At 41.3% G+C, this 19,750-nt stretch overlaps 1 protein-coding gene across 7 annotated transcripts in view; it reads left to right on the top strand.

Annotated features, from left to right (window-relative positions):
- Window positions 1–19,750, top strand: part of MAP4K4 (mitogen-activated protein kinase kinase kinase kinase 4) — a 143,166-nt gene that overhangs the window by 98,900 nt on the left and 24,516 nt on the right. For 3 of the 7 annotated variants that reach the window (XM_065741132.1, XM_065741130.1, XM_065741129.1), the window contains exons 10-17: window positions 1,049–1,224; window positions 1,912–1,984; window positions 2,451–2,661; window positions 9,839–10,000; window positions 12,103–12,189; window positions 12,853–13,083; window positions 16,498–16,659; window positions 18,651–18,881. In XM_065741132.1, coding sequence (XP_065597204.1) covers window positions 1,049–1,224; window positions 1,912–1,984; window positions 2,451–2,661; window positions 9,839–10,000; window positions 12,103–12,189; window positions 12,853–13,083; window positions 16,498–16,659; window positions 18,651–18,881 — 1,333 coding nt within the window. The remainder of the gene's footprint in view (window positions 1–1,048; window positions 1,225–1,911; window positions 1,985–2,450; window positions 2,662–9,838; window positions 10,001–12,102; window positions 12,190–12,852; window positions 13,084–16,497; window positions 16,660–18,650; window positions 18,882–19,750) is intronic. The other 4 variants (XM_065741135.1, XM_065741131.1, XM_065741134.1 and 1 more) reach the window with 2 other exon arrangements.

Below are 19,750 nucleotides of genomic sequence, written 5' to 3'. Positions count from 1 at the left end.
CTATTGTTACTTCTGTGTTTAACCAGTTGATAGAAGCATTTGCCCAAGCAGGGGAGCAGCTTGAAAGCACCAAGCAATCAAAAAGCAAATCTGGCCAACACTAGTGACTCAACTGTTTTTATTTACTGTAGTCAGTATCAGGTTATGAGAAAATATGCCAAATGGTGAAAAATACAGTTGAGAATATTCTCCTTGCTGACGTTTTGCAAGGCAGCTTGTTTGGTGACTTAGGTCTGGAGAGATCCTCTTTTAAGAGTTCAAATTAAGTGCAGATTGAGAAGGGCAGTGCTCCAGTTTGACAAACTTCCATTCTCTGGCACTTTTTGCAGTATGCAGGAGGAACTCAGTTCAGTTTACCTCCCTTAGATTGTGCCAATGAGAGATTGCCCCCAAGTGCTGGTGTTGAATGGACAGCATTGTTCGACACTATGTGTTGTTCTGTGAGAATTGCTTTGTGTGAGTCTTTGGGTAAAAAAATAAATAAGCTTAAGCTATTACAGACCTTTCTCAGTGAGGCCAGGTGCCTGTAAAAGCAGCAGCATGCATGGTTCTGCTTGCATTAGTGCAGTGTTGGCAGCAACTCTTGCGGCTTTCCTCATGGCTCGTGTGAAGTAGACATGCCCTTAGATAGCATGGGCAGGTGGAGACACACCAGAGCTGCCCTGCCTGTGCTCCGAGCAAGCTGGATGCAGGCCAGCTCCAGCCTAGAAGTAGCAGAGCTGGGTTTGCATGGTTTGCTTTCAATAAGATATCCTGCATTTCAGGGCAATTATACCTGTGTAAGAGGGCACATTTCTGCAGGGCTGTGCCAAAGCACTGCAGGTATGTTGGCACTGCCCTGTGTCCGCCCAGCCCGGTGTTCAGCTGGAGCATGCTCGGCTCTGTTTTGGAGACACGCTTTCAGACAGCACTTTTACCATCTTCTGGGATGTGATACTCTTTGAGGAAAGGAGTTAAACTTTGGGGAAGAACAGAATAAGATGTTTGAGCTGAGTTGCAGCTGTGATCTTATTTTGTTTTGCTTTTTTTCCCTTTCCTGCTTTCTCAGGTCAAAAAAGTTTTTCAGCTTTATAGAAGGTTGTCTAGTGAAGAATTACATGCAGCGACCTTCTACAGAGCAACTACTGAAACATCCATTTATACGTGACCAACCAAATGAAAGGCAAGTCCGAATCCAGCTTAAGGACCATATAGACAGGACCAGGAAGAAGAGAGGAGAGAAAGGTATGCAGCTTCTAAAATTCCAGTTTTGTAACTCATTAAAAGAAGGTATTTTTATCCTGCTTTTTGGTCTAAATCCCCATGCCTAGAAAAGCTCCAAACAACCCCATACCTTTGAGAGGATCTTTTTTAATTCACGTGTTGACTCTCAGCAAGTTTTTGATTTCTTTTTCTGTCATTATACAGAGAAAATAACAGGTGCAGGCATCTCATTTTCAGAGAAGTTGCACTTACTCCCTTGTGAGCTACTGCCTCTTCCATCTGAGCATTAAACAGTATTCAGGAGGGTATTGGCATATATGCCTTTCACTTTTTCTGTTCTGTGGTAGGTTCGTTCCTGGAATGATTCCATAAATCAAACTCAGGAAGTAACACATCACAAGACCTATGAAGCAAATGTCTCGGGCAGCCTATTCTCTTTGTTCAGGTGGTGCCAAGATTCCCCAGGTGTTTTGTCTTACATAGAAAACTTGGTGTCATTCAGGGAATTTGCAGGAAGTTTACTGCAAAACACTGTGTTGCTACCTGTGTGGGAAGATGGGCTTGTTATATGTGAAATAAATCCTAGGGTCTGAGGTGGACCTTCTCACTGAAGAGTTTAGGAACTGGTTCATTAAGGCACTGTTTCAAGTCTGCACTGTCCTGAAACTTCAGATAAGCACTATCTAGGTCATTGTTTCTTTCCTTTAGATGAGACTGAGTATGAATATAGCGGAAGTGAGGAAGAAGAGGAGGAAGTGCCTGAACAAGAAGGAGAGCCAAGGTAATATTCCCTCTTTGGAAGGTTCTGGGCAGTCCATGCTAAGCAAGTCTAAATGCCCATGACTGTAAATCAGGAGCATGCTAAATTTCTGTTTTCTATTAAGTGCATGCATAAGCCACACAAACCACCCGAAGGGTTTGAATGCCTCTTCTGTGACTGCTGAAGATTTTAAAGCTCCCTGTTGTATGGCTTAGAGCCAGAAAGCTCTGGATGGAAGGAGATTTATAGCAAATGTGATTGGTCAGGGGCTCCAACGTGTCAGAGCTGGTCCCTACTTTGCTTGGCCTCATTTCACGCCTTTCACTGAGAGCGTGTATTTGATGTGCATCCAGTGTCATTCTGAAAGAAATGAGATTAAAATTTAACGTCATTATATATTTTATTAATGTTTCCTTGCTTTGGAAAAGGTATTTAATGGCCCATCAGGTTTTATTATATGAGAGGCTTCAGCTTCCTTTTATTGCAGTTCCATTGTCAATGTGCCTGGAGAATCAACCCTCCGACGTGATTTCCTGAGGCTGCAACAGGAAAACAAGGAACGGTCCGAGGCTCTTCGGAGACAGCAGCTGCTGCAGGAGCAGCAGCTCCGTGAGCAGGAGGAGTACAAGAGGCAGCTACTGGCAGAGAGACAGAAGCGCATTGAGCAGCAGAAGGAGCAAAGGAGGCGGCTGGAAGAGGTAGACACAGGAGACTGGAACTTCAGGGCAAGAGCCCTTCTTCCACTTGAGTTTCCCATCTCCACACCCATTTAGAAAGAGTTCTCTGTAGCCCTAGAACATCTCAGGAAATAAAACGTACAAATCCACTGGTAAATGTAAAGCAGAAGGCCTACAAGTCTGCCTACGTGAATGTGAGCAGTCTTCCAAAGTATTGAATTTCCAGGAGCTCCTATGAAGGCAAGAGGAGCAAAAGCCTTAGTCGTGTGAGGGTATCTGGGGAAGGCTGGGCCTTAGTCTCTTCCAAAGAAGAGGCTGGTGTCTAGGCTTCAGATAGCTGTAGAGAACAAGAGACATAAGTTATACTGTGCAGATTTATTTATTTATTTTAAGTGAGCAGTGCATCAAAATGACTTTTGAGGGGCCATGATGTGCTTAGAATTTCACTGGAAAACTTTCTCAGACAACCATGTTTGGCGTTCATTCATGTTAGATAGAAACCTATTTTTTCATATGTTATTCCCTCATACATAGTAGTGTGATGATTAAAAGTGACACAGATAAGTATGATTTAATAGTCAATGCTAAAATTATAATTGTACGAAAATTATTAATACGTAAATTACACTTCTGTAATATGGTAGGTATACAGTTAGCATATGCAACCTGGAGATTAGGGGGGAAAAAAATGAACATGTGAAGTATCGTTCTGTTGTACGTTTTGTCTCATAAGATCTTGTGTGTGTTTATTTCTAGGTAGATGGAATAGTCAGTGTAATCTTCAGAGGTAAAAGATTTCAGAACAGCTCTTCAGCCAAAGCTGGGCATGAGAGCTGCAGTGAAACCAATCATCTGGCTCTGCAGGAAATGCAGGGTCAAACTCCAGTTGTCCTTAAATGACCTCTTATTTGAGTCGCTGTTTCTACTGTTCACTTAGCAGTGGTGAAAAAGCTACACCCAGTCTGATTTTCCAAATCCTGGTCATGTTTAACGAGGAGGCAACCAGTACCAAATGTTAATTTGCATCTTGACTTCAGATTTCATGTGATGTGTTTATGTAACAAATAACAGAAAATTCCAAACGGCTTTCCAGGTCACGCTATGCTCCTTATCCCTCCTTTTCAGTGTGCCAGTGAGTTCAGTGCTGTTATAAGCAGGGACTGGTAGCAAACGCTCAGCCACGCATGCAGCCAGGAGGAGGGACAAGGGGGAGACATATAAACTCAGTTTCTACTCTGTTTCTTCCCCACCCTTCTGAGATTGCCAAGATAAACATCATTGCTCATCCAGCTGTTTTTAGACTTTGGCTGTGTAGCGATTTTGTGGGTGGGGGGGCAGATAACAAAAAGACACTATAAAGAGAGAGTTATAAAAAGAGAACAAGGGGCCAATATGAAAGTATTGTTTTAAAAATTTATATTGTCAGGTATGGGCGAGAAATACCACTTATGCTCTTAAGCTAGAGCTTAGTTTGAGAATCAGTGAATTATTTTAAATGCCTGTTTAATCGCTAGGGTTCTGCGGGGAGCAGTTCTTTGGTGAGGAGGGGGATTACAATTGAATTGCCTAGGTCATTGAAATTTAGCAGTGAGTACAAACTTTAATATCTGGAATTTCATTTTAAAGTAAAGGAGGTGCAGCTACTAATAGTGGAAAGCAGTGTGCCTCTTTGCTGCACAGAGTTGAATGGTATTTGGGGTGTTGCAGAAGTCCTAGGTTACTGAGCATCTGAAAAAAAAAGGCAGTTACCTGAAAGTTATGTTTAAAACAGTCTTGCTGCTTCTTAAAATACAAGACAGAACTAACAACTTTATCAACCACAAAACAGCATGTAATGTAGGTTGATGTATTACTGGATAAGGTCGTACAGTAAACCATGTAGAGTTTGAAAGAGAAAAGTTATTACCTTTTACTGAGTCTGCAACATCTGCCTGGTTCCTTTAAAGACATAAATATGAATGATGAGCTCTAAAGGTTTCCTTTTACAGGTGATGGTTGGGGAGTATTGTTCTGGAAGTGAATTAAAACTGGGTACAGAGCTTTTTAAAAAAACAACTTGCTTAATTTGTTGGCTCTTCTGCTGGAAAAATGGACGTTCCCCAGTGATTCTTAACAAAGCAACAGCCAAAACAAGCTCTTTAAGATGGGGGAAGGGTAGTAGACACACATTTAGATAAACATCAGTGTTGTGACACAACTGAAGGCTAAAACACTGAAATGTTGTCACTTTGTCCTTAACTCACCCGCTGTTTGATGAAGCCAGTAAACAATGAGAAGCTTGGTAATGTGAGTTATGATTAGTATCAGGCATTGAATCTCTGAATTTATATCAGTTTTTGGATTTTGTTACCAAGCACTGCTTTCTTGTAATTTTTCCTTGTGTACAGCATATGTTTAGGTGTACCTGTTTGACATTGTTTGGAAAGAATTCTATGTATTAGATAATCTCCCTGGCCTACTTACTTGTCTCCCTGTTCCTAAATTAAAATTGAGGGCTTGTTCTTACAGTGCTGACATAGAGCCTAGATGGTTTTGACTAAGACTGCAACAGAAACAGTGCTTAGGATATCTGCCAAAAACTGCAATTCTCAGCAGTGTAGGAGAAAAAATTGCTTTTTAAAAGGCATAAAGGTGACTTTTGAAAGTTGCTGTTGCAGGAGCCTGATAATTTATATATTAGGAGTTGGAAATCATACATGGTCAAAGTGCAGGAAATTACTTGAAACATTTTGAGAAGAGGGTTGCAATTCGTCCTCCCTACCCTGTTTTAAAATGTGAAAAAAGCTTCATTGCGTAAATATCAGCTATATGATATATGAGTACTTAGATAGTTAAAACCTGAGTTGTTCTAGGCTGTTCTGACAGGTGTCTGTGCTTCTGTTCATCAACGTGGATACCAGTGCTCAGTGTGATGCACATGGAAAGGCACTGGAATTTGTACTTGGCGATACTGAGTCTGGTTTGTCAAATTCGGAATTAGCTGTACTGAATCCCAGTTTGTGTGGACCTCTGCAGGTCAGGATAACCAGGTGAAATGATATGCCTGGTTATGAGAACCTAAGATGGATGTTCCTGGGGTGTTAGGATATTGCTCCAGTAGAAGACAGATTTGTGGAGCTCAGTAATTAGAGTGCTGAGGCCCAAGGACTTCACTACCAGCGTTTGAAGACAGGAGGAGTTACTTTGGATTAGCTGAGGTCTAGACTGCCTGCCTGCTTGTGGTTGGAGCACATCTGCCCTTTTAATTTCATCCAAAAGGAGTGGCTGGCGCTCTGAGACCTCTTTAAAATATGAAACAAAACCTGGTAAGAGGAGACGATTGGATGATTCACTTCAAAAGAGCACTCCTGATTTGAACTAAGACGCTAACGTACTTGTTCCCGCAGGTGATTTTTGCCATGGCTTTGTTTCTTTTACGTAAGAGGAGATTATTCATATCTACTTCATTTGAATTGCCTGCACTTTGGACTGGTACTGAATGAGAAGTTCTACATCTGGAGTATCTGTTGTGTGAGCAAATCAAAAGTCCCTATCAGTCTTAATAATTCTCTTCCTAAGCTGATACCAACCTTCCTAATTCTCTGTGAAATAAATCATTAACATACATGTTTCTCAGCTTTTACCTGAGAATAAGACAGCATAATAATATTCTATGAATATTAAATTAGGAGGTCTGTGTTCACCTTAGGAATTCCGTTGAATGAACTGGGTCCTAGATTTGTTGGTATATACCAACTGCATGTGTAGTTGCATTGCCCCCTCCTGGTATATCATACTTTACTGCGTGGTCTTCCAGCATGGAGGTGTAGGGTACCACTATGACATCATCTTAAATGCACCCTAAAGCTAGCTAAAGAGGCAGAATATTTACACTGTGTTTTCTGTAGGTTATTTATGTCTCTGTATGTTTCTAGTGTTTTACCAAATTCAGAAATCTGAGGTTGCATGTGTTCTATCAAAATTCTGTTTCATCATCTCTGATATTTCTTTGAACAGTTCCTGTACTTACCTTCTGTTACATTTCTGAAAACAAAATTTTCATCTGATGTGGATAAGAAAGTCAGTAATACCGTATCCAGCTAAAGAAGACATATGCATCCATAATTTCAGTGAATCCTGATATTTATTTGATATCTCTTGGATATGTAGAGGAACCATGTTTTACACCAGGACTGTTTTGTAGGATAAAAATTAAAGCATCTGACAACCACCCTTACTGAAGTCAGAAGTCCAAGTTCTGTAAACAGAACTGACACTAGTTTTAACTTAGGCCACAGATTTTAGTGTTTTTTTCCTCCTTAGGACAAGCCAAAGGAACTTGGTGACCAGGGCTTTATTTTTGTAGAAGGATTACTGCAGGCAGTTGGGTGACCTTGTGCCAACAGAAACATGGTAGGAAGTCATCTAAAGGGCTGCTTCTGAAGCTGTCTTGGGTCAACGGCAGCTTGCATCTAACCAGCTTTGCCATTATTTTTGACAAAATGTAGAGTTGGACCCGAGAGTTGCTTGTCACTGTGGACTTCCTTTCCCTGTGATTGTTAAGTCAGTTCCACTTCGTTAAGTCACTGTTTTGATGTTCAGGTTTCAAGGCAGTGCTCAAAAGAAGGGGAATTTTTCTTCTTCGGATGGACAATAAACAGATCATGTGGGGTATCTGTGAATGTGCATGTGGTGCCAGGCCCTTGCTTTCCACCTGCATGACTCCTGAGTTGAAGGGATTTCTGATGGGAAGGCAGAAACAATGCACTGGAACAGCATCTCCCCATGCTCTTTGTTGCCTGGACAATAACATGTTTGTGCTTTGTGGAGTTGACTTAATTGCACACTGGTGGCAGAAAATCTACCTTTAAAAAAAAAAAAAGCTCTTGCTGCAAAATAGATATTCAGCTGCTAAAGGATTATTCAAAATTGGCTTAAAAATCTTGTCTTGTAGCAACTGATATTTTTTTCATGGTGCGGTGCCAGCTTTCTCTTAGTCAATTTGTAACTTGTTTTTATACTGTTAAGTTCACTTTATTTATGGTTGACTATTCCTTTGTTGGTTTAAGAAGCGATGAATTTGTTTTGTCTGAAAGACTTAAACTCTGCCCGTTTTCCTTGTACTAAGAATGATGCCATCACAAGATTTGCAGTATATGCACATGACAACATCAACACGATGTTGTTAGACAGGCAGGCTTCATATGTTTAAGAAGTTTGAGTTGATAAATGTGCATATTAACCAGCCAACAGTATGTTGTCTCTCACATCCACAGGGCAACAGAATTACTGCACTTCGTATCTTAGTTTTCTTAAACAAAGAGCCTGTCAGACTTGATTAGCCAAGAGGCACTTGAATATGTTGACTTAAATATAGAAATTGTTTGACACAGATGTGTATATTCAGAAATAAAAGTGCCTGTTTAATCCCTTTAAAGAGCTTATATGTCAAAAGGAAGGATAGGGAACAGGGAAACCTATAAAATGCGCTGTGTTTGACAGCTGCCTTGCAGCACTTCAGCTATTTCTGTATCTATGTTCATTGAAGAGAGCTTGCTTAAACAAGAAAGACTGGTAGATGCGTTTAGTTAGGATAGGATGTGCAAAGCACAGAAGCTTTGTTTCTTAGAAGAACATGGGGGAGAGGAAGACTTGTGTTTTATGGCATAGAGAGGTCGTAGTAAATCTAGGAAGTCTTTTTGGGTAAGGAAGAAAGGGGTCATAGTAGAGAAAGGTATATTTGAACAGTGATCTTTGAGAAAATCGTATGTTTTCACAAACAGCATGTAGTTAAAGAGAAGCGAAATGCAGCCCATTTTATTTCTTACTAACTCTTAACATGCTGGAGTTGTGTCAGTGTTAATTCCAGAAGACAAAAAGACTGTTGAATTTTCAACTGTTTTGTAGGTATGTGAGATAACATACTGAGCAGAGGAAACCCGTCCCAATCCCATGAAGTAACCCAGGGAGCGTAGTTTGGCCTTTGCTTGTTCAGTGAGCAAAGCACATTCAGTTAAAAACGCACCAGTAACAGATGTACCTCCCCAAAAATCTTAATCAGAGTGCTCTTGGAAGACTTTTTGCCTTAAACTAGAAAGTCTGTGGCACCTTTGCATCAACAAAAAGAAGTAGTGATTATATTAATCGGAATATAAAAAGCAGTAACCAGTGTAGGGTTTTAGGGTTTTACTGTTTGATTTGGGTATGCTTTTTCTTCTTTAAATGTATTCTCTGCTTTTTATCATGTTGTAGAAATCTATAATAAGACAAAAAGTAGAGAGATGGTTGAACAGGAGACAGCTGAGTCTTTTGACACTCAGGCAGTTGTGGGAGGCTGCCTGGGATATTGAGGTAGGTGGACAAACTGGATGCTTCTGGAGAAGTGCTGAAAGAGTTGGTCACGACTATATGGGCATTTAAAATGCCTTCTCTGAATGTCATACGTGGTTGTATCTGGACGTAAATGAGTTGGTTCATGCTTTTTAGAGCTGTTTTCCAAATTCTTTTCAGACTTGAGCAGACTTATGGGCACCAGTTTGCATTTTGGTCATGTGTGGAAGCTTATCTGTGTAAGCATAAAAGCTTAACTCAGCTCTTCTATGTCTTTTACATATAGGTGCTTTTGATGTTCTGGGAGAGGCTGAGGTGCTGTTGGTCAGCCTTCATTCTCTGTTGGGCAAAGTTTTGGGCAGTACATTAAATCGAGTTTGATTGTTGACCCAACACTACCAGATTCTTAGCAGACCATGAGCTAGTCTTTGAAAGAGAAGCAACTTACCAAAAGCTCAGATGGCTGTCATTTGAGTTTTAGCTGGGGTTGATTGTTTCCTTCTGGAAACAGCTAGATAATGTGTTGAAGCACAGAAAACTGCCCCTCTGCTTTATAATCAAGTTCAACAATTTCTCAAAGATTGAGATTTCAGCGTGGGTCCTCTTTGTTTTGATGAGCAGAGGTGAGCTTCTACGCCACAACTACCAAGAATATAATATGTGACTTTGTATATAAGAAACCTGAGAGAGTAAGTGATGCTTTTACAGATGGTTGTACTCTAGGTACAAGTTAGTTTCCTGATGGAGCACTTGCATAAAATGTTTTGTCACCCAGTTGCAGAGCTTGCCAGTCCTGGTAAATCCTTCTCTTCCCGGCAGAAAACAACCCCACCTCTTTCTTTGATAACAACAAAAGTAAAACTTTGTGGTTTCTTTTCCCTTTTTGTAGCAACAAAGAAGAGAACGGGAAGCTCGCAGGCAACAAGAGCGTGAGCAGAGGCGGAGGGAACAGGAAGAAAAAAGACGTCTGGAAGAAATGGAGAGGAGACGTAAGGAAGAGGAAGAGAGAAGAAGAGCAGAGGAGGAAAAGAGGAGGGTAGAAAGGGAGCAGGTGAGTCCATGATACAGATATATATGTAATAGGTTTGTTTATTCTTGATTCTGATTTTATTTTCTAAAAAGTAATAAGGCTAAAACAAGTCTAGAGGCAGCCTTATGCTGGCATTTTCATCTTTGTTGTCTCTGACAGCAAAGGCACTAGCACAGATTGTAGGGCTTTGTGGAAAATCGTGGCAGCCTCAGTATTCCCTCAAAAAAGACAGTTTGTATGTGGTAGTTAACTCTAAATTCAGCTCATGCCTCTGGACTTGACTAAAAACCATCAGAACTGGCAAAAATCTTCCCTGCCTGAAAATCATATATAGATTTGTCTTGCTGAATCCATGGTTCTTGCAGGACATGCCCCATGTTCAGGAGGCCTCCAGGAAAAAGGCAGCTCTGTTGCCTGTCATCTTTTGGCACCCAGAGTGGGTCAGAGGCTCTTTGTAAGTTTTGAATATTCTGAATTTGTGATGGAACCTTTGAGCTGCAGAAGATTTTCCTTTCTAAAACTGTTAAATATGCAATCTTACTTCATTCAAAATCAGTTACCATAATTTATGCCGATTGAGGCAGCAAATATATCTGAAGTCACTGTGTTCTTAATACGTTGAAAGTACAGGTGAGAAACCTTTGAAACCATACGAAATTGAGCTGCCGTATTTATGCATGGAATCTTCATGTTTTTAAATATAAAAACTCTAATCAGGTTGATAATCAAAGGTAATAATTACTCTGCATTGCTGTGATCTCAAATAAGAAGCCAAAATTCCGCTCCTAGAGGCTGATAGTAAATTTCCCATTACCTTCAGGAGTGTTGGTTTTGGCCTGACGTACCTAATTTTTCTTACATAAAGTCACGAGGTTTGAGATCATTGATGATCATGTTACTGGGGAATTTTATTGTGTTTGTATACGTTTCAAAGAATTTTTGAGTCAAAAGAAGAGAAGACTAACCGGTGGGAATAAATACAGAAAATCTTTAATTACAGCACAGCAATTTGCTTTTGGGCAGACACCGGGTATTCCCCCAGCTGCTTTTTAAACTGTTGAAATGCTAATTACGCACAGTGCCAATAATGAGAAATGGTTAATTGATGCAGTCCAACAAGTACAAATTATTTTTTATTTAAAAGAGAGAAGACGTGCCCCCTCTTAGATTTTTTGTTCCCCTCAACAATGGCTCAGCCAGTGTGCGTAATGACAATATAGTGGATGTCATCAGTCTGTCGCGAGACTTTCTAGAGCTCCCATCACTGTATCACTGAACCATTAATTTCTTTATGCATACACTGTAAACGTATGCGTGCTTGCGTGCGTGTGCGCGTGCTTGTGTGTGTGTGCGCATGCACGTGTTACGTACTTCCATTAATTGCATGACAGGATGTTACCAGCTTGGGTTCGGTGCTTCAGACTTCGAGTTGTTGTAGGGGGGTTAGGCAAAGCAGCAGGTAAATGTCTTGAGCTGTGAAGGCTGCAGGCGAAAAGACGGCTAGATCGCAAGAGCAAGCGAGTTTGGTCTAATCTCTGTTTCCTGGTGGATGTTTGTTTGTGTCATAACTCATCGCATAATTCAGCGAGGCTGGCAGCGTCTGCTCAGGAGAAGCTTCTGGTGAGGGCGGCAGGGGAGAAGGCAGGGCAGGGCTGAACTGCATTTGGCAGTGCCCCTTTGGGGGAGCTCGCACCAGCTCTGCCTGCACTAAGCCTGGCTCTAGCTGTTGCTAACAGTTCATCGCACCAGTGCAACAAACTAATGTTTAATACAACTTGCATGTGACTTTGTGTTGGCTGTGTTGAGTCAGACTTGCTGTGTTTTAACTTTACCAAAACCTTCAAGTGCATCGTGCTGCTTCTTGAACTCCCTTCCAAAAGATGTAAATGAGCTCTGGCCCGTGCCGGCAACATTTGCAGGAGTCCCAAATTTTGGAACGGAAAGGGCCAAATGACGATGCTCAGGAGACAGGGCTTCCTAAATTGTCCCGCAGGCACTAATCCACCCTGAAGTGCATTTCTCGTTAAAGCTGAACTGGGGAAGTAGCGTGCGGTGTGCCACCCAGGGGGTTCTGATGCATTCCTTTTGAATAAATTCATTGCTGGGTAATTTCTATGTGACAGGAGTATATCAGGCGACAGCTAGAAGAGGAGCAGCGGCACTTGGAAATTCTACAGCAGCAGCTGCTCCAGGAGCAGGCCATGTTACTGGTAAAGCACTGTATCTGTTTTGTTCAGTAGCTATAGGATCCATTTATCTGGCCAGTGCTAGGCTTCCCTCAGTCGGGCACAGCTGCACTGACAGTATGACGACAAAGGAGCTTGTTTAAAAGGCCATTTATGCTAGCGTCGTGGGCTGACAGGCACCTCTGAGAAGTGCTGTGTGGTCACACTGCTTTCTGGGTTGTAAGAGGAGGCTTTATGTTAAAGTGGAGCAGTTCTGGTTTGGCGGTCGAGTTTCTGAACAGACCTTGAAGAACTAGAGTGCTTGTGTTGCAGTTCAAAAGCACACATGATATGTAAATCCACCCTGGGATACAATGGCCTAGTGTTGTTCTAAATCATTGTTTTATGAACTTACACTGAATCTAGTATAAATAACTTTGTTCTTTTTTCATTGTCAAAAAGTCAGTTTTACATAGTTCTCCAACCACGTGAAGCTTAGCAGTATACTCTCAACTTTCCCAACATGAGACGCGTGTCATATCGATCCAACTTAGCTTTTGGTGACACTTTAACAATGAAATAAATAAATAGATACATAAACAGCAAAGCAACAGCAACCAGAAATATGCATTTTTAATGGGATGGATAGGGACATGGCTGCCATATATTCCATGTCATGTCTTGAATTACTCACACGTTCTCTCAAAGGAATACAGATGGCGAGAGATGGAGGAGCACCGTCAGGCCGAGCGGCTCCAGCGCCAGTTGCAGCAGGAGCAAGCCTACCTCCTGTCACTGCAGCATGATCACAGGCGGCAGCAGCAGCAGCAACAACAGCAGCAGCAGCAGCAGCAGCAGCAACAACAGGAAAGAAATAAACAAAGCTATCATACCCCTGAGCCAAAATCCCACTATGAGCCTGCTGAAAGAGCGCGTGAGGTAAGTCCTGCTCTTGGACGGGGATATGCTACTTGCTCCCTTGTGCCCACACATGTTGGCATCGTGGTAGCTGTGGTTGTGCTGCAGTATGGTTGGAGACCATAGTGTCTCGATTAAGGGACAGGATGTTTTTAAATGTTGGTCGTTGGTTTCCCAGCCCAAGGAGTACTTCTGAATACTTCTGCTGTCATTGCTGACAGTTCTCAGACATAAAAGATAGAAAGAATTTCTGAAATGCTGCAGACTGAAGGGACCTGATAACTGGAAGCTTCCAGTCAGGGGAGTTAGTCTCGCCAGAAGTTTATCAGATGTCTTCACAGGAAGTACTGGTGCAGTAATTAGTCTGTGTTGTTGGCAGGTACTGAGAACTGGAAATTTGGAGAGAATTGGAAAGCACGAACCTATGAGGGTTGGTTGCAAACAGCACCTGTAGGTGCTTTAGCCCATGCTCTTGGAAAGCTGCTTCTGATAAATGCAAACCGGAATGTAGTTCATTTCATTTTTGATATGTTAAGTATTCCCTGCTGAGATCACAACCTTTTATGTGATCACAACCTGAGATCACAACCTGAGATCAACCTTTTATGAAACTCGTGATGCTGCCGCCTTGGACTTCAGGCACTCACAAGTCAATCTGAAATGATCAGAGTACTTTTTGTTTCACTGAGTGGTACTGTTTGTTTCACTGAATGGTCCCTTCACTTCACTGGTTCATGGTTAACATCCCTAAGCAGTAACTACCTTTTTGGTGCACGCTTTTTCAGCAGTCTTTTTCTTGTGTTTCCCTTGAACATCCTGCTTGCCTGTAAGCCACTAGATTGGGCAGTGCTGGTCAAAACTCCTAGTGGCATTCATCACCAGTGTGTGGGAATGAGGTAAATACATTTTGGAACAAGAACAGAAAAAAAAATGCTTGCGGTTGTTGAACATTATAAAATAGCTTTCAATCCACCTATGTCCACTAGTATTTTACTGCCTTTGAAGTACTGATGTTGGGACTTAATGAGCAAAACCTAATTTTCTTAGAGATACTATTGGCCAAGTTCTTCGTAAACCACACTCTGCTATCTCATCTGTTCTTGGCTGAAATATTTGGTATGTGTATCTCTTGTGGAAAAGGTTCAGACTTGTCCAGCATGTTGTGGTGCAGGTGTGGAGCCCGCCCTCTTCTCCTGGTGTGCATTCCTGGCCTGCCTTGGTGAAAGCACAATTCCAGTCCAACCCTCCTGTCCATCCAGAGGGAGGGCTTTGGAGGGGCAGAGAACCATCTTTGTTCTTCCTCTCCCATTTTCCTTTCAGAGCTGAAAAGGAAAAAAACTCCTAAAGATTCAAAGTCCTTTAATGGAACTGCTGACTTAGCTCATTTAGTGTCAGCTTTTTCTGTTGTGATTGTGCTAGCTGGAAGGAATAAAGTGAAGGTAAAGAAAGAAATGTGTTCCTAGTCGGATTTTCTTGGAGATTGCTATGTAATATTCGCTTCTAAAAAGTGCAGTAGAAGTATAGCCATAATATCTCCTTGTCTGGGAGTGGGAGTGACACCAGTTAGTCTTAAAAGCAAGCATCAGCTGATGCAATTTTTGATGTGACGTAGTGACTCGGTGCAAGTATTCTGTGCCTCATACTTTCACGAAAACTTCTGTATAGAGAAAGTCTTCATCCACTGAGATGTTGACCATAAATATGATAATCCAATGTGAGCTAACTTTCCAATTCTGGCAAAGTCTAATGGTGATCGTTTTTTATTTTTCCCCTTATTCCAGCTCCAATGAATATGTAAGGAAAATGAATTCTAAAATTGGCTCTAGGAAACAGAAAGGAGCTTAGAGCAAGAAATGAAACTTAATACCATTTTCTAGTCCAGACGGTCAGATGAGTACAGCAGGGATTGTTTCTATCCAGGGATGAACTGTCTCTTTCCCATGTCTTGCCAGTCTTTAAGGACATGTGGCTTGTGCAGTTTGTGTTCTTTGTGGAGGGAGCATCCTGTAATTTATAGCTAGAGACATGAAAGCCTATTCCTTCAGACAGAAGGGCTTGGGGCTTTTCCTTGTTCTATTCTTAAGAGACTGCTGAAAGGAGTTTGACCTGTGAGACGCACATGGTATTGAAAATGATTGTATGGTGAAGATACTTGTCTCCGTTACTGTTGTGTTTCTCGGGACATGGTGTATTTTGTGTGGACTTGGCAGAAGCTTGTCTGGTTGCTCACATAGGCAAACTGTTACTGTCCTCAAATTTTGTAAAGAAGAGTCAGGTTGGGTTTGTAAAGCACCCTTGCTAAGGAGTCCTGGAGGCTCACATCTGTCTTCCAATGTGGATTATATAAGTAATTTCATCATGCCATTGTTGCTAGGGGACAATTAGGAAACTACCCCGATAATGGTTTCAGGCTCCGGGCACAAGGGTTAAAGCTTGTATGAATAGCACCTCAACAAATAAAATCAGCCCTAGCTTTCAGTTTGATCTTAAACACTTAGTAAAGTGCTGGGAGTTTAATGTTCCTCAGTGGCAGCTCCTCTGGCAGCAAGGCACAGCACATGCTACTGTGATTCCAGCAGTGGCCCGTTGTAGGAAACGGGAAAATATTTCCTTTCTGCCTGTAGCTTCCTTCTGTCTCTTTCCCTCCATACTGCTCATTTTGTTCTCAATGCCACAGACTTTAAAGGGGGGTGACATTTCTGCATGGGAAGCTTACTTGATGTTCTTTTGAGGACTGAGCACTTTCTGATAAATTCTTCCCTTCGAAAAACTCTCTAGGTTAGTGTACAGTCACTTCTACGTGTCTTTGAGAACCAGAAATAAGTTGCAGGGGCTGTTCTCTGCAGTCTGAGGTCAGAGTGCAGCATTTTGATGTTGTTTCAGGACTATCTGATAAGAGGGAGGTTGGGTAGTCCTACAGCTTCATACGTAAAGCTGAACTGCCTCAGTTATTAACAGATAGAGAAGCATATATCCTATCTATCTCTTCTTGCATTGCCAAAGAGACACATAGGGGAAAGCAGATCACTGAATAACATACTTCCCTTTGATTTAGTAGGGTTGCTACTTTTAGTAAGGGATAGCAATAGGAAACATACTTCTAAATTGTAAAGTTGTTTCTGTTTTCACATATCCCTTTTCTTGTCAATGTCTGCTGATGGGTGTTAGCTAATCTAGGCAGAAGGAAGTACCCTGATGGTCTTTATAACTTACTGCCCTGTGTAAGCTCTTTCCTAGTATGGATTTCCCATGTTGGCGTACTTGCTCACTGTGTGCTTGACATTGCTGGTGAAACCTGCAGGGACGAAAATCCTGCCAAGCCTCAAATAGGTTTTGTCTCTTTATGGTAAAATAAGTGGGGTAGTTACCTTCTTATTTCTACTGTAATTGATTTTATTGACTCCAGGTATAACCTGTTTGGTTTTTTTTCCTCAGGTGGAGGAGAGATTTAGAAAAACTAATCAGGGCTCCCCTGAAGCACAGTCTAAACAGATGGGCAAAGTGTTGGAGCCACCAGTGCCTTCAAGATCAGAGTCCTTTTCCAATGGAAACTCAGAACCTGCTCAGCCTGCCCTGCAGAGGCCAATGGAGCCCCAAGTAAGTGCCCAGGAAAATACTGGTGAGCCTGGAGGAAGTGCAGAAGTCCTAACATGTTTCCTTCATATTTGCAGGTCCTGGCACATAGCAAGTCTTATGTAAAGAGTATCGCTGTTATGCAAAACAGCTTATTGAGTAGATTAACTTTGTACTCTTTTGCTTACTGTATTGATAAAGGATTAGATTTGTGTTTTGTTTTTAACAAAAACTTTCACATTCTGTTATTTGTGCAAGAGTGGAATAGTAGGCTAAGCACTGGTCAGTTGCAGTACGCTTCTACAATTCAGAATTTGATCTGTGCAGAATATTTACTATCAAAAAGAATGTTCAGGAAAGAAGCGAGCTGATGAAGTCTTCTCAGCTCTTTGGGAAAAAAAGCAGTCTGAAAAAATGTTTTTTAACAGAATAAGCACTGCTTCAAAGAAATCCACAAAACATGACTAAGAAAAGCACGTTTGCTGTCAGTAGGCTTTTACCTGCTAAATAAAGCTCTGTTACCACCCCTGGAAAATCAAAAAGAGGTTGAAACCACTGAGCTGTGCGATTGCCATCATTCTGTTGTTTGCTAATGAAAACCTCTGGAACTTCATAAAAACATCTCATAGGAGTTACAGTATGAATTTAAAAAATAATCTGAAGTCTGAAACTTATAAATAACCTATACATTCTGAGCAACTGAGATATGCTAAATTAAAAGTATGGTTCTATATTAAGTTCGTCTGTTTCCATGCAGAATTTCTTTCTCCCAAATAAGTCAGTTGATGACAGTGCAAGCTAAACCTGTTCCTGATTGTGACTAGGCATTGCAACTCTTTAGGGTGACAGGAGAATTTGAGCAGACGGGAGAGTGGGAGAAATCAGGACAGAACTTCATCTCTGACTCATTAATTCCTGGCTTGTATTCAAACCTCTATGATTATTTTGAAGTATTACACTTGTATTTTCATGTTCTCTGAGCCAGTTACTTTTAAAGTCTGGCCTTCCACTCACATTAAGGTCAAACAGGCTCTTCAACAGCTGTATGTATAAGAATCGAGGAAATAATAACCATTTAAAAATACATACAACTGACCTACTTAAAATGAAGTTGAAAGTAAAGTTTTGATTAATAAATAGGTGCAAAGGCAGCGTGTTCCTTAGTTACAACCTTTCCTCGTCCTTGGCTTCAGAAATTAACTTTGAAATATGTGTTTATGCACAAGGAGGGAGTAGTCTGAAGGGTCAGTATGGATTTCAAGGAAAAATCCCAAAGGGTTTTTACCTCTGGAGTCACTGCTGAGCCTTCTTAATACCTGTGATCAAATATGTGTGTGTGTACGTGTGTGTTGGTGTATAAATATGTATATATGTACGGTATATGGTACATATACGGTATATGTATAATATGCATTGTCCATATGTATACTATATACAATAATACGATATATATTATGGGTTTTTTAATATATATGGCAATGACTATAAAGGAATAAAGGCTTTTGTGTTATGGTTATTCTCCAAAAGTTTGGAACTGTACCTAGTTTCCAAATTTTTTAGATAACGTAAATGTCTGTTGGTTTGCACACTTTATAGCCTTCTTTAATTTTGTATATTTCTTTAATTGGATATCCACTTCAAATTTCCCAACCCATCAGTGCTGCCGTGAGACCTGGCCAGAGCCCACTGAAGACTGGGGAACAGAAGATGACTCCATTCTTGGGTGGCCTTTGGCCCCAGGCTCATGGTGCAGATATTAGGTCCTTTTTTCTTTTGGGCACTAGTGTATGTGTATGTGGAGAGCGTATCTCACAAAAATGCATATGTGCTGTATTTTCAGTCTGTTGCATTCTTTGGGCGCTTGCCTTGCTTTTAAGTGCATTGATTCCACCCCACGCTTACCTAATGCCATAACCAATTTGTCTCTGCCCACCCCACCTGCCTTTATTCTGTGTTAATTGGACAGCCAGTTATTCTGAGCGCATTGAATGTTTTATGTTTTGTTTTCTTGTAAGGTACAGTGGTCCCATCTGGCATCTCTCAAGAACAATGTTTCCCCTGTCTCGCGATCCCATTCCTTCAGTGACCCTTCTCCCAAATTTGCTCATCACCATCTTCGTTCCCAGGACCCATATCCACCTTCACGCAGTGAAGTGCTAAATCAGAGTTCTGACTCTAAGTCGGAGGTACCTGACCCCACCCAAAAGGCTTGGGCTAGATCAGACAGTGACGAGGTGCCTCCAAGGGTAAGGAGTAGAAAGACAGATGTATGCTATTTCTTAATGATGATGATTTTTTTTGAAGGATGTCATAGCCTGGGCACTGGGAAGACTTCGCCCTCATAACCACGGTAACAGTATTTTAGAGGGCAGATCATTGTGTAGGTGTTGAGTCAGTGGGCGAATAATAATGAACCTGAAGTACGACAATTGAAGCTTCATTTAAAATTGATGATTATTTATAGAACACAGCTATTTCAGAGAGAGAGTTGATTATGCAGAGTTAACAAATCATTGCGTTATTCCGGAACGCATTTAAACTATCCCTCAGGTTATTGCTCAGAGTTAATTTTCTCCTTCATCTGGTAGCAACCCAAACTATGAATCATACACATTTAGAATTGAGATGGAACTGAACAAAAAAGAAACATTCAATATTTCCTCCTCCTCTCCCTATAAGCCCCCTCCATCCACTGGGATTTGCTTCTTCTAAGTATATTCCTGCTCCCCCACCAGTCTTTGCCTTCTGCTGATCCATTCCCGGGCATTTGTTTGGTTCCCCTGAGCTTATTCTCCTAATTCTCATGCTGTTTCAGCAAATTGCTTTGTGCCTCCCCTGCTTCAGTCAAAGTGCTGTATTCTTTTCAAATGTCTCACTAGTGGAAAGGTAGTGAGGTGTGTATGTGTTTGTGTGGTAGCTATTAAACACTGCTTAATGTTAAAATTGAACTTTTGAGTTCTCTTCAAAGTCTGAACAGCATCCCAATGGAGGCTTTTGGTTTTGTGGGTATTTTGTTCTATTGCTTTTAGTTGCTGATGCTAACTTGAACTTAGTCTAAGTGTTGTTAAAATCATAATACTATATTCTGTAGCAGGAGGGGTGTAATCTTCCTCTT

The sequence above is a fragment of the Cyrtonyx montezumae genome, unplaced genomic scaffold, assembly GCF_038088225.1.
Source record: "Cyrtonyx montezumae isolate F1298 unplaced genomic scaffold, pur_monq_1.0 scaffold_3, whole genome shotgun sequence".
Taxonomy (NCBI): Eukaryota; Metazoa; Chordata; class Aves; order Galliformes; family Odontophoridae; genus Cyrtonyx; species Cyrtonyx montezumae.
Note: the sequence above shows the minus strand (reverse complement) of the source record. Positions and strands in the feature narration are given on the sequence as shown.